This window comes from Alnus glutinosa, chromosome 3, assembly GCF_958979055.1.
Source record: "Alnus glutinosa chromosome 3, dhAlnGlut1.1, whole genome shotgun sequence".
NCBI lineage: Eukaryota > Viridiplantae > Streptophyta > Magnoliopsida > Fagales > Betulaceae > Alnus > Alnus glutinosa.
Window position 1 is genome coordinate 27,871,058 of NC_084888.1, and position 15,219 is coordinate 27,886,276.

A 15,219-nucleotide genomic window follows, 5' to 3' on the forward strand; every position below is an offset into this window, starting at 1 on the left:
CAAAATATTTAAATGCAGAATTTAAATAAAACAAATATTTTGTTAACGAAGTGAAAACTCAATTCAGAGAAAAATCACTTTTCACTTCAAGATTGATCAAATCACACAAAAACCACCCCAAGAGAGCTGGCAAATATCTCTGTTTCTGCCTAAACACTCTCTCTTAGTACAAAGGAATTTAGTACCGAATTCACTCAATATTACATACCTAGAGACTTCTATTTATAAGCTATAGAAAACCTAATACAAGTATGATTTGGAGTTCTCTGGGAGGCGTCCAGATGGCAAGCAGCAACTGACTTCAAAACACACGATTCTTCATTAATCTTCAGTCATCGAGTCCGGACGGTATAGCCCTAGCATCCAGACGGTTGCTTGCAATGTGCACTGCTCGTAGCCTCCAGTTTGCCATTCAGACACCTGCGCAAACAGGTGCTCTTGGGAGGTGCTGTTTGCTGGGCTATCCGAACATCTGTGCGAACATGAGTTCCATGTGGTTGGTGTCTACTGAGGTGTTTGGACACTTCTTCGAACACTGATGGGCGTCTGGACGCTTCCTCTAGGCCGTCTGGACGGTAAATAGGGAACCGACTTTGCTGAGCTGTAAACTGTGCAGAATCTTCATGATGCCTAGAAATTGTCTTTCTTGAGCTGATAACACTGATACTTGTCATATTAAGGCATTCTATGTTAAGGAAATTAACTCATGAATATTTTGAAGACTCTAAAAAATACGGTATCCCTATTAAGGCAGCAGACTTATATAATAGTGATTTTGTAAACAGAATACAGCCAATTAAAAACCAACAAACTCCCCCTTTGGCCATTCTGGGACAAAATTTACTTGACTGGTTAAACATACAATCCTGGTCAAATTAAAATTACTCCCCCTTTTTGTCTCAAAATGACAAAGGGTATACAGAGTATTAAAGACCATAGTTATACAGTTCTAAAGTCCAAACACAGGAAAATAAAAAAAATTGTAAAAAGCCCAAATAATAGAAGTTTGTAAAACAACTGATAGAGAGGAGCAAAAATCCTCAAAGCACCAAATCCTGCTGATCTACTAAAACCAAGTGACGGAGAGAAATCCGTTCATTAATCTGAATTTGTGCCACTTCGGCTTCTAGCTCTTGAAGCCGAGAATGCAAAGATTGAACACCTTCAGTTACTTGAGTCTGCAAAGCCTAAAACTGATCATCTGCATATTGAAATCTTTAGTCAACTGGTCTGCAAGACGAATGAGAAGATTCACCACTACACCTCTAACTGGTGCAGATCTAAAGAAGGATGCTACGGAAGGTTCTGCATGAGCTGGGGAAATAAGCTCATATAAATCCTAAGACCTTTGGAATTTGAGCATATGATTTCAACAACATTCTGTTTTCCAAAGGATCCATCTGTTGGATACTCTACTTGGAGCCGCTAGATGACATATTCTTGAAACAAAAATATTTCCAAAAATAACACCACAAAGAAAGATTAGATCATGTTAATTCCAGAAAATTTTTGGTATTATAATGGCTGTAAATTGGATGCCCAAAAAATACATAAGCAAATATAGCAATCCAAAATGCACAAGTATATCAATACCAACTCAGCACACAGACAAAATAGGATTTTTATGCATAATATCTCAAAAAAAATATTCTAGTCAATATTCCAATATTCTAAAAAGTATAACAACTTAAAAGAATAAAGGAAACCAAAGAGAAAACAATGGAATGAGAAGAAATGTGCAGAAAATGCCAAAATCTCAGGAGAAAACCGCGAGAAAATGCACACAACATGACAGGATAAATTAAAAAAAAAAAAAAAAATAGTGATGTGCGGCTGGCTGAGAAAGTAATGGGCTTGCGTTCAGACGTGTTACTCACTTGTCCGGACGACATACTGCCAGATCATTGATCGACAGAGCTGCGCACATCCGGACCAAAGAACAGGTTCGTCTAGAAGTTTCACATTGGAAGAAGAAAACAGAGGAAAATTTGCATGAATTTTTTTTTTTTTTTTCTCCTAAAGTTAGCTTTAGAACATGCATATGTAAATAACTGATATGACAGTCAAATAGCAATTAAAAAATGGGATAATTGCACCGTTGGTTCCTGTAGTATGCCATAATTATTTTTCACTCCCTATGGTTTAAAAAGTTCATGGGAGGTCCCTGTGCTATGCAATAATTACAAATCGATCTCTAGCGTCAAATTCTGTTAAATTTTTTAACAGATTCCGTCAAATACCATGTCGGCGCCACATGTCGCCAATAAGATGGCGACACGTGTCCATCTTAATAAAAAAATATAAATTTATTAATAAATAAATATACTTATTTTTTTAAAAAAAATTAAAATTCAAAAAACAAAACAAAAAAAAAAAAAGCAGCAAGGGGTGGCTGGGCACCTCCCTTTGCTTCCCGTTTTTTCTTTTTCTTTTTGTTTTTGTTTTTTTTTTTTTAAAAAAAGTATTTTTATTTATTTTTTAATAAATTTATATTTTTTTATTAAGATGGACACGTGTCGCCAGTTTATTGGCAACACGTGGCGCTGACGTATAGAGCTAACAGATTCCGTCAAAATGGTGGACAGAAAATCGACCCAGGGAGTAAAACGTAATTATTGCATAGCACAGGAACCTCCCATGAACTTTTTAAACCATAGGGAGTGAAAAATAATTATGGCATACCACAGAGATCAACGGTGCAATTATCCCTTAAAAAATATGCAAAGATATAATTAAGAGTTAAGTATTTAATAAGCATAAATTTCCTTACATATAGAAATTTTAAATAGATGACTTAACTCATACTATGCGTGTATGTGTGAAAGTTTTCTCAATAAGGTATAATGTTCGCTGATATGATTTACAACAACTGAATTTTTTAAACAAGAGAAAAATTCAATGTTAGATCAGTCAAAAGTCAAACCTTATCTTAGTAAGGTCTAGTCACTCATCTGATACACTCTCCCTAAGAAGCAACATTTTTTCTTTCACTTAGTCCATTAGTGACCGTCTGTTTCCGCAATGAATTGGTCATTGACTGTTTCTATAAGGACAAGGTCAAGACATTTTTAAGCATGTTTAGCAGTGGATCTTTATTGAATCCAGATTTTTTGATTTTTTATATACTTTTATTATAGCTTGTGCTACAACCTAGAGAGAATGCCAAAATTTATAGGTTCTAAGTTCAACTAGTGAGTTAGTCAATTTGACCATATCACCAGTGTGTCCCTCTAAAATTGATGTGCCTCTTAAAATCACCATTGAATTTATAATAGACCACTACCAGATTTTGATCCAATTGTGATTTTAAGCGCCACATCAATTTTAGGGGGACACAAATGTGATATGTAGCATTACTCCTACCTTATACATGCCTTACAAATTTCACTCTCAATTTAACAACTTTCTCTAACTTCTTAAACCTCTCAAATTACCAACAGACTTATGAATTCTTCCAAATAATAGTTGAGATGTAGATACATGTTCCCCTACATCCAATACTTCTATTCCGCTTGGAACTAATACCAAATTTTTAATCAACATTTCCAATATCTTGCAAACTTTCCAATGTGTACCGGTCTTATCTTCGCACAAAATTATTCAAGAAATTCTATTGTCTCTGTATAATTCATCAACCCAAAATGTTTGATCATAATTATTAATTACATCAAAATGCATTCACATTGGAACAAGTATATACAATAAGTTACATCAAAATGCATTCACATTGGAACAAGTACATACAATAAGTGTCATCCAGTCCCAATATATACAACAAGAATATACATTAGCAGCATTTCAAAGTGCCTTGATCCACCACAAAGCCTACACCTCCCAGGGTCTCCTGAACCTGCTGTAGCCAAAAGTGACTTCCAACTATTCACTTTTGTGTTAATGTGTCCTACAAAGAAGATAATTGTCAAGTATCCAAGGATTAGAAAACATATTAGATCAATAGAGCAAATTTAACCAATGTGGTACCAAACAAGAACTCTGAAATATAACTTACTCTATAAGCAGGATAAGCAACGCCATATTACTCAACACACAAGACCATAAAACTCAAATGCCGTTATGTAGCAATCATTCTGCAAAACACACTTCTTCTCATCCTCGCCAGAAAGCTCTCCAATAACATCTTCATTAGAGCATTTGTAATGAGCTCGTCAAAGTGAGGAAATCGTCAAAATCAGCTAAGTTTCATCAAAATCGTGTCTGTAACAAACTCGTCTTTACTATAGTAAATTTGGTGAGAGCTGAAATGGCTCGTCTGGTCTGCTGAGGCAACTTCCTCTCGTCTCTTCTTATTTTCCATTTGTTTATTACCCTTCCCACGTTCTCAAAAAGAGTATTCTTTCCCCAAAATTTGAGGAAAGTTTGAGGAGCTCATTACAAACACTCTAAACTCCACTTCTGGACAGCAAGGGGAACTGCAAGACATGCCAAGAACGGAGAAAATGCAGTTTGAATAGATGGGTTAAAAAGAAAAAAAAGATAAATACCTCAAACCACTAAATATGCAAACAAGTCAATGCTTACTAAAGACTTAAAGAAGCAAGGCTAGTTTTTTTGACTTCCAGAAGGCAAGACTCTAATATAATTCTAATTCACTGTGTGAATTTCGAAGTTTAACTTTGTGAGATAAAATTTTAAAAAATTGAATAAAATATGATTTGTTTTTTAAAAAAGTAAAAAAGTAAAAAACAATCAAATATTCTTTTTCATTGCCAAACGAATTAGAGCTGCACGATCGTAAGTTTTCATACATCCCCAATTACAAGTCTAAAAGAAAAGTCTCATTATTAAGCTCCCATTCAATGCACATTATTTTATCAATTCTTGTAAATAAATAATTAAAAATCAATATTTTTTTTCTCTTATTCCAGGACTACAAACAAGAGGAAGACAATGAAGAATATCATATTCGTTCTCCAATTCTATATCATAAATTTAAATAGAAAATAACGTATAGAGATCGGGCTCTATGTTGATATTTTTCATACATCTAAAATTACAAGTCTAAAAGAAAAGTCTCACTATTAAGCTTCTACTCAATACACATTACACATTATGTTTAACTCTTTCTGTCTAATTGACAATCTTGGTATTACAAAGAAGACGATACAATCTTGGGTTGTTGAAAGTGAGGGCACAATATGAAGAAAACCTAATAAAAATGTATGTGATGGTCATGTGATGGGTTGACCGTTCAAGTTAACGGGAATGATTGACGAAAAGGGTGAAAATGAGCAAAATTGATAATTGAATACTTTTTTATGATCGAGTTGGCAGTTCATTAGAACATATTAACGGAGGGTAGTAGTTGGTGAGAGTAAAATGTAATTTCATTTTTTTGAAAAAAGAAAAAAGAAAGTGCCACGTAGGGACGAAAGTTGGATGAAAGTGGGATGAGAGGGAGCCGGATAGACCGTAGACGAACTCGTTGACCAATAGCAAAACATATTTGTCACCGAAAAATTACAAATCCTGTACCTATCTTCCTCCGTGCCTTCCATTGGCCAGAACAAGAGAGGAAGAGGGATAAACCGTTGACTGTGAGATCTAGGGTTTCTCCGCTCTCTTTCCATTTCCACGGAGTGAAAATCTCCATCCTCATAGTCTGGTAAGTTTTCACATCCATCTTCCATTCTCAGATCTGCAATTTCAGTTTCAGATTGCTCAATTTTTATTGCACTAATTCTATCATATAGAAATGGATAGCACTTATTCCTCTATACCCAAAAATCCATATCTAGAATTACAATCCAACAATGATCCCCAACACCCTAGATCTCCTCCCAAAACCCATTTCAAATTGCTACCTTTGGATGAAGAAGGAGGTTACCTACGTTCCTCCAAGAAAGTGGGTGATGGTGATGATGGTTTTGATAATGATCTTGATTTTGATTTTGATCATTATCCTCTTATTGATGGTGGGTCTAAAACTGGGTCTGGAATTTCTGGGGCTGTGTTTAATTTAACCACTTCGATTATTGGGGCTGGGATTATGGCCCTCCCGGCTGCAATGAAGGTTCTTGGATTGGTTTTGGGGTTTGTTTTGATAATTTTGATGGGTATTTTGTCGGAAATTAGTGTCGAATTGTTGGTGAGGTTTTCAGCATTGTGTAAGGCCGCTACTTACGGTGAGGTTGTGCAACGCGCGATGGGGAGGCCAGCGAGGGTGTTATCAGAGATCTGTCTGATTGTTAACAATGCAGGCGTGTTGGTGGTGTATTTGATTATAATGGGGGATGTCATGTCGGGGTCGGTTCATCACGTGGGGGTATTCGATCAGTGGTTGGGAAATGGGGTTTGGGATCAAAGGAAGCTGGTGATTTTGGTTGTGCTGGTTCTGTTTCTTGCTCCACTTTGTGCTTTAGAGAGGATTGATTCGTTGAGCTTGACTTCGGCTGCTTCGGTTGCTCTTGCAGTTGTGTTTGTTGTGGTTGCCTGTGTTATTGCGTTTATTAAGCTTGTCGAAGGGCACATTGAGGCTCCAAGGATGGGTCCGGATTTTGGGTCAAAAAAGGCTATTCTGGACTTACTTGTGGTGGTTCCCATCATGACGAATGCTTATGTTTGTCATTTCAATGTTCAGCCTATATATAATGAGCTTGAAGGGCGGTCTCCTCAGAAGATGAACCGGGTGGGGAGGATCACGACTGCTGTTTGCATTGTGGTCTATGCTTTTACAGCCATATCAGGGTATCTATTATTTGGGGAGGATACTGAATCTGATGTGCTGACCAATTTTGACAAGGACCTCGGGATTCGTTTCAGTTCCGCATTGAACTATATTGTCCGGGTTGGATACATTCTTCATTTGATTCTTGTTTTCCCTGTTGTTCATTTTTCCCTGCGGCAAACAGTGGATTCCTTGGTGTTTGAGGGATCCCCTCCACTCTTAGAGAGTAGGAAGAGGTCTTTAGGCTTGACAGTGGTTTTGTTGGCAATTATTTATTTCGGGTCCACTATGATTCCCAACATTTGGACAGCTTTCAAGTTTACTGGGGCAACAACAGCAGTGTCATTGGGTTTTATATTCCCATCTCTTATAGCATTAAGGTTAAATAAGCAAGGGGGTGGTTTGAGCTTTGGCGAAAAGTTCTTGTCCTGGCTGATGTTAGTATTAGCCATAGTAGTTGGCATTGTTGGAGTGATCGGCAATATCTATGGCATTGAAAGCCAATCCGAGTGATCCTTTTCATAGTAATTTGAGGGTTGGTATTGCAAGGCTTCTCTGTTCAATGTTGCTTTGTGTCCTACCTGATTTGAAAATTTAAATGAAATTGGGTGAGGGATGGATCTTTGATAAGGGAGGTTTAATAAAACACAATTCCTCAATATGTGATGATTGAAAGATCCGAGGGGTGCGCTAATGTTCCGGATACAATGTCGTTTTATGCTTCAGAAGAACTGTGACAGGCGGAGTCTACATGTCAGGGATGTTGAGAGGAGAATCTTCATTGAAGGAGCCACCACATGTAAGTTCTGTTGTAAATATTGCAAATTGATTCATGCCATACTTTTCCTTAGTCCCACGTTTAATTTCTTAACGGGAGGGGCTGTTGTAACTGTATAATTTAGAAACAATGCTGCTGTTTGAACGGATACTTTAGTTCACATTGGCAGGCATCATTTCCCATTTCTTATACAAAGTCTGTTCTCCTAGTGTTCTGGTTATCATGTTATACTCGATAATCCTTCATTGTTGGTATGTTGTTGATCCCAATCCATGCATGAAGGGAGCTCCAAAACATTTCTCCCTGGTTTTAAACATTATGCAATACCTAGGTTTGTCTCCGACGTTGTTAATCTCTCTCTCTCTCTCTCTCTCTCTCTCCATAGAATGTATAAAGCACCACCTTCAGTTACAAATAAAAGCTTACAGCAAAGGTAACCACAATCCAGTTCCTATATTCGGCAAGCTAGTCCTACTAATGAACTCAGATCGGAAAGGGGAAAAAAAAAAGATTGTACAACTTGAGCCTGAGAATGCCCTTTTGACGAAGGAGAAGCACCCTCCAGCCCCAACTCTAGCTGAGAAGCACCCTCCATCCGCTTGAACTGTACTCGCTAGCAGAAAAGCAGTTGTTTTCTCTAAGTCGATTCCAAGACCTTTTCCTTTTCGATTGGGTATGAGATTTGCAATAACAACAAACGTGAGCCATCAACTATACTACATATCAATCGATGATTGATTGTGAATCCATGTGTATTTAATGTTTCCATCAAACATGGAACCATTTTATCCCAAGGACCTTCAGGATATTTTTGGTACCTTAGGGATCAGTTTGGTTCAACTGCAAACCCAGGGATTAGATAAGTAATTTTTCTTAAATTGTAGGGTTAATACATTTTTTAATACCTATGGTAAAACTCTTTATCAAATGGCTACTTCTAGGGCTGTATTCAAGTCGAGTCGAGCTGAACATTAAATGTTCAAGTTTGGATCATTTAATTTTTTTCGAATATAAGTTAAGCTCGAGCTTATCACGAGCTGCTTAATTAACTTATTCATTTTTTATATAAAATAGATATCATGATTTTTTATCTTTTCGTAAATCCATACTATTCATTAATTAATTAATTATCGTTAAAATTTTATTGTTTGAGTTAATTAAATAAATGAACTAGAGTCTTGAATAATTTAATCTCAAGTTTATATGTATGTATACAAATTCATTATACATACACAAACACGCCCGTGCACGCACACATATATATCCACATACTCGCAAACACACATGTACGCACAAATCTCTAAAACTAAACTTACAACAACAATAATTCAAGTTATATCTATCATATTATGAGGATAATTATCTTTTAATTAAGATATACAAAATTAAAATAATACTAAAAAAATTGTGAAAATGAATTAATATGAGTTTATACAACTTATCTGAGCCAAACCAAGTTTATATGAGTATGTCTCGTTTAATATTCGAATATATTATTGTGTCAATGAACAACTCATTTATTATCCGAATCAAGACCAAATAGAGTTTAATAAAGCCAAGTTCACGAGCGGCTGGACTCATCTTACACCCCTAGCTATTTCGGTTTCAAAAAGTATAACAAGTGGTACATGGATGCATCCAATAAACGCATATTGTACTTTTGTCCATGTTGCGATCCACGTCAATGCCTTTCAAAACGTAACACTCCCATTTGGCCAAACCCTTTTTTTCTTTTTCTTTTCTTTTTTTTTAAAAAAGAGGTGGCTGAAGCAAACCCTTTACTGAACAGGGGTGGGCGAAACCACCCCCTTGCTGAACAAGGGTGGCCAAGCCACCCCCAACATTTTTATTTGTTTATTTATTTTCCTTTTTTAAGTTTTTTTTTTTTTTTTTTTTAAAAAAAAAAAATTATACTGTATTTTTAAATAATATTAGTGAGGCATACAAGACACCACACGTGTCAATTATTGATTGGTTTGACGTCGCATGCCATTAAAATATTAGACAGAAGTAACATCGACATTTATTGGATGTATACAAGTACAATATGTGATACTTTTTTAAACCGAGGTAACCGATTGATATTAGGCCTTACTACATGTACATCAAAGACATTTAACCCTAAATTTCATGAAGGCAAGAAAGTGGACAAGCATAACAACTGGACCTTTTAACAGGATGATGAACAACAGTGCATTGTATAGAAAGAATTGATATTAACTTGGATCCCTAACTGTTGTTCAGCTAAGGGAAAGTTAAAATCTCAATAAGTCTGTATCATCCTCGATGCAGAAAATAATTTCCTGGAAAAATTATGAAGTATATGTTTCGTAATTTTTGAAGCTCACGTGATCATGAATGCATGACCATCAACCTTTAATCCGAATAAAACCCAGCACACATTGGGTTACATTTAAACTCCTGATCTCCATTTGTTTAGAAGTAAAGGTATCTGCTAGCTTACCAATAATCCCCACAAGAACACAAGCCATCCCTAAAATGGTGGAATCTACTCCCATCTCGAATAACAATCTTACGCTTCGTAATATCAGAAACAAATTTCATAAATGAGTGACAGTCGCCACAAGTTCGGAGATTCTTCATGATCTGAATTGGTGTTCCGTTCGGCACGCGCAAGATCCCATACGCAACGGCGAGCTTCTCGCTATGGTAGAGAAGCTCATCCTGTTTTTGCTCCTCTTCCACATCATGAAGAACAAAATTTGTATCCGGCACATAACCTGTTTCTCTAAACCGGCTATACAAGTTCTTTAATGTTGAGTGAATCTCTCCAATCTCATGATGTGTCTTGTCCCCCATAAGGAAGTAGTACAACTTGTTCTTGATCTCAATCCGGCTGATTCCTGGTTCTTTGCTCACTCCCCTATCTTTCATTGCTTGCCTTATTTCCAATACTTTGTCCCACATACCTTGAGATGCATATATATTTGATAGTAAAACATAGGCTCCAGATCTCATTGTCCCCATCTGGAAAAGCCTTTCAGCAATTCTCTGACCAAGTTCCATGTTTCGATGGATCCTACAAGCACCAAGAAGTACTTCCCAAATCACAAGATCCGGTTCTGCAGGCATGTTTTGGATGAGAGCTTCAGCTTCAGAAAGCCGTGCAGCCCTCCCAAGGAGATCAACCATACAAGTATAGTGATAAACCAACGGGGTAATTCCATAATCTCGGCTCATGGAAGTAAAATAGGCCCACCCTTTATCCACTAACCCTGAGTGGCCACAAGCGCAAAGAACCCCAAGAAAACTGATTTCGTTGGGAATAACTCCTGAGGCTTCCATCTGTTCGAAAATCTCAACCGCTTTTGTGCCTTGTCCATTCTGTGCACAGCCACCTAAAACTGCATTCCATGTGACTATGTCTCGGTCAGGCATCTCTTCAAAGACACAAAGGCTATCAAGACTACCACACTTAAAGTACATTGTTATAAGAGCATTACAAAGAGACAAGCAAGAATTAATTCCAAGTTTGTATGTAAAGGTATGGACCTGTTGCCCAAGCTTGATTGCACCAAGGCTCGCACAAGCACTTAGGAGGCTTGTAACTGTAATTTGGTTCGGTCTCATTCCTCTGGCTAACATGTCAAGGAAAAATTCAAAGGCAACATCTCCTTGCCCTGCTTGCTCGTAAGCTGAAATAATGGCAGTCCAAGATACCACATCCTGTTTTGGCATCTTTTCAAAAGTTTTTCGAGCATCATCCAACATGCAATTCTCCGAAAGCCTAGAAATGAGTGAGTTCCAAGATACGGTGTCTCTCACAAACATTGTGCTAAAAACCTGGGATACATCCTCGATGTTGGTACACTTTCCATACATGGAGATCAGCCCATTTCCTACAAAAGAATTGAACTGACACCTTGTTTTAATGGTAAGCGAGTGTATCTGTCTACCCCTCTCAAAATCTGCACTGTTTGCACAAGCAAAAAGAGCACTAGTAAAACTCGAATGATTTGGAACATTTCCTGACCTATGAAGCTCGGCAAACAACTCTAAAGCTTCTCTGCTTTGTCCATTCTGTACAAACCCAGAAATCATTGCAGCCCAAGAAGCAGCACTCCGCACAGGAATAAGCAAAAAAATATCTTTTGCTTCTTCAAGCATTCCATTCTGAGCATACCCAGCAACCATAGCATTCCACATAACCACATTGGGGTTACAAATCTCATAAAAAATACGTCTAGCTTCATACATCCTTCCCTTTTGAGCATATGCGGTTATAATTGTTGCCCGTGCAGCAACATTCTTTGCTGGATCCCTCTCATAAAAATCAATTGCATTGTCAAATCTATCATACTGTGCAAATGCTGCAATCATTGTGGTCCATGAGTACTCATTCCTATTTGGCATTATCTCAAAGAACTTAATCGCATTATCCAAACTCCCATTCCTGGTATAGGCATCCAAAATCGCAGTCCCCACAACCACATCTCCCTCGTACCCTGTCTTGATTGCTACCGTCCTCAAACACTCAAGCAACTCTAAATCATTCAACCCCTTTATAGCTGATAAAGCTACAATCAATACTGCCTGGTCTGGCCTCATCCCACTTCTCATCATCATCAAAAACAGACACCATGCTTTTCCATACTCATTTGTCTCAAAAAACCCGGATATCATAACCATCCAAGACACCAAATTTCTCTCCCCCATTTTCTCAAATAACTCATACGCCTCCCTTATCATACCGCAATTGCAATACCCTGTAATCATCGAATTCCACGACACAACGTTTCTCTCAGGCATTTCGTTAAACAGCTCTCTAGCACTCCTCAAATCACCATTTTCCACATACCCACTCATCATAGCGTTCCAAGAAACCACATTACGCTCCGGCATGGCATCAAAGAGCATCCGAGCCTCATTGACAAGCCCGAATTTCGCATACCCAGTTAACAGAATTGTCCAAGTTCTCACATTCTTGCCATGAAACGCATTGAAGAGCGTTTGTGCTTCGTGTAAGAGGCCGTTCTGAGTGTAAACTGAAATCATGGAGTTCCAGGATCCCGGGTCTCGTTGAGGCATTGAGTCAAATAATTGGCGTGCCTCGGCGACTCGGCCGAGCTTGGAAAGATCTTTGATGGCTTTGTTGCATTGGAAGAGATGATTTTGTAGGACAGGAGAGAGCGTGGAGAGAGAGCGGATGTGGAAGAGACGACGTATTATCATTGAACATAGTGGGAATTGTTGGAACCAATAGCTCACTTTGAGTTTGAAGGCGAGAAAGATAGACAGAGACAGAGAGGTTCAAGTAATCCGAATTTGTCTCGGTAGTATGTTTTCTTGGTTCTGGACGGAGACCCGATAGATTAAATGGGCCAAGGCTGGCAACATGGCCCAACCGAACGGCTAGCCTGGTGGTCCATTAAGTTTTCTTTTCTGGGCCAATTAAGGACTTGGCTTGGATTATAACACCACCAACTAACATAATCTATCTATGGCTACGAGCTAAAGAAAAAAATCCAAAAATATATACATACGGGTAAATGTATGATAAATTTATGAGTAAACGTGCAATTTGAAATTACTATCTCACATTTTAATCTTGTATTTTTAATGCATGAGTGTCCGAGAATTCAAAATAGGTTAATAAAAGTAAAATATAGCCTTTAGAGCTCTTTTCTATAAATAAAAAAATGGGTGAAATAAAAGGAGAACATTCTTGGAATACCGATATTGCAAAAATTAATAATTCGAGGTTATGATTGCAAAATCGTTGATACTTCGGAAAATTTCCCTATATATATCGAGAGTAATGCAAAGGAAATTTTTTTTTTATCCGGATAAAAAAATGTTCCCAAGCATTATTCTATATATCTAACAGTTGGTTAAGACTGCTACATCAGCATTATGAGATAATTATAGAATAAAAAGTGGTATATAACATTTCTCTTATCTTTTATTCCCTACACATTTTCAATTAGCAATTAACAATTCAACTTAATATGAGCTTTTTTGTTTTTGTAAGTGTCAAAATAACTAAAGGACCAGTACATTGCTTTATGGTCACACTAAGGGCAAGCGTTGGAAACTAAGTGAACCCTTTAAGAAGTTATTAGAGAAAACAAATCATGATTTTCGAAGTTGGACTTGGAGAATCTATCATTGAGGTCTTTTTTTTTTCTTCTTTTTTTTTTTTTTAAATAAAAAATGGTCTTTTGGAACTGAAAATTGTGTGAATGTAACAAAACGGATTAAAATTATTTATAATTATTTGTTTGAAGTGCATAGAATTTGAACAGGTGATTGTAAAAGACTATTTATAGGACCTACCTGACCAAATAAAAATTGGATTGTCCAACCATTTACTTAGTTAAGTAAGTCTCATAAATGGTCTTTCACAATCACCTGCTTGAATTTTTTATATTTCGAACAAATAATTATAAACGATCTTAATCCGTAAAAAAAAAAACCGCTAGGATAACAAGTATGCATGCGAGGATTCTTTTATGTGAAACATGATCTAACATTAATATATAAATATATATTAGCACAAAAGGTGTGGCAACTGAATCTTTTATCTAGGTAGCAAAAGAGAATGATAACTTCGCACCTTATCACGTGACTTCCGTGGTCCCAGTTCAAGAACCATCATTTCTGGTCATGTAGACATATAGTAGAGGCCGGCCTATGTATTCTAATTGTTTTCTCTCCACCTAACACTAATGCTAGCTCCGTCTGCATTTACGTAAAATATTTTTTTTAAAGAATTATTTTTAGTATTTGGCTTGTACGGAAAATAAACGACAGCAGAGATTGAAAAACGGCTGACATTAGTCCGACGGTTTGAGAGAGAGATGCTCAAACTCAAAAAATAATTTACGAAATGTAAAAACGTACGGAAATCATTTTTCAAAATTAAAGAAGATTTTTTTTTTTTATTACATCAAATATATTTTTTGATTTAGCTATTATTTTTTGTCGCACCAAATATTAAAAAAATCGAATGTCGAAACAAACGAAGCCAGAACAGTAGATTAATTATTTTAAGTTTGAAGATGTATGCATACGACCTTTGTAAATCTTTTCCATTTGGATGCGCATGCCTAAGAAAAAAAAAAAGAAAAAAGTATCATAACATCACTACTAACCACCCTTGAAGTGTGTTTATGTTAAACAAACAAGAATTAGGTGTGGAATAAAGAAGAGCCTCACACTAGCAATTAAACTCCTAAGGTTCAATTATGATGTCTGCATCAACCGACATCTCAACCATACCAAATGTCAGTTAGCATGAGTAACTAATCAATGGTTTTTTTATTTTTATTTTTATTTTTTTCCTTTTTCTCTTTCTTTTTCTGAAGTAATAATGTTGAGACAATTTTTGATACGGTGGCACATACTTTTATAAAGTTCTTCTTTCTCTCTTGCAAAACAACAAATACCAAAGAAGCTAGCCAGGGGTGCCAGCTGGACCCACTCCAATGCCTAAGTCAGTCTCTTTGGAGAGAATTTATATCAAGTTTGTATAATCATAAAATCATCTGAAGAATATCTGACGGTTTGTACCTATTTATAGATGAGATTTTAACAGTCCACTCTAGATTAGGCGGGAGCTGATCTACTGACTCCGAGATTTCTTCCCGTCACACCCACGATCTGGGCAGTCCGAGTACCCCAGAATTTGATGCTCTCAAGATAATTCTGAAAATTCTTATGAAATTCTTGATGAGCCTTAAAACTGTTTTTTGATGGGTCTTGGCCTTTGTTTCTTGATGAGCCTAAGCCTTAA

General features: G+C 36.8%; 2 protein-coding genes across 2 annotated transcripts; one reads left to right on the forward strand and one right to left on the reverse strand.

Moving 5' to 3' along the window:
• Positions 1-5,458: 5,458 nt before the first annotated feature.
• On the forward strand, positions 5,459-7,671 carry LOC133863767 (amino acid transporter AVT6E). The gene has a single exon (XM_062299853.1). It carries the CDS (start codon positions 5,714-5,716, stop codon positions 7,196-7,198), a length of 1,485 nt encoding a protein of 494 aa, XP_062155837.1. The 5' UTR covers positions 5,459-5,713; the 3' UTR covers positions 7,199-7,671.
• A 1,968-nt stretch (positions 7,672-9,639) lies between these two features.
• LOC133862577 (pentatricopeptide repeat-containing protein At4g02750-like) lies at positions 9,640-12,738 on the reverse strand. The gene has a single exon (XM_062298417.1). It carries the CDS (start codon positions 12,654-12,656, stop codon positions 9,924-9,926), a length of 2,733 nt encoding a protein of 910 aa, XP_062154401.1. The 5' UTR covers positions 12,657-12,738; the 3' UTR covers positions 9,640-9,923.
• Between the last annotated feature and the right edge of the window lie 2,481 nt (positions 12,739-15,219).

What these genes read in the sequence shown, in the direction of transcription:
- LOC133862577 (XM_062298417.1), bottom strand. Translation starts at nt 12,656, where the DNA reads ATGATAATACGTCGTCTCTTCCACATCCGCTCTCTCTCCACGCTCTCT.
- LOC133863767 (XM_062299853.1), top strand. Translation starts at nt 5,714, where the DNA reads ATGGATAGCACTTATTCCTCTATACCCAAAAATCCATATCTAGAATTA.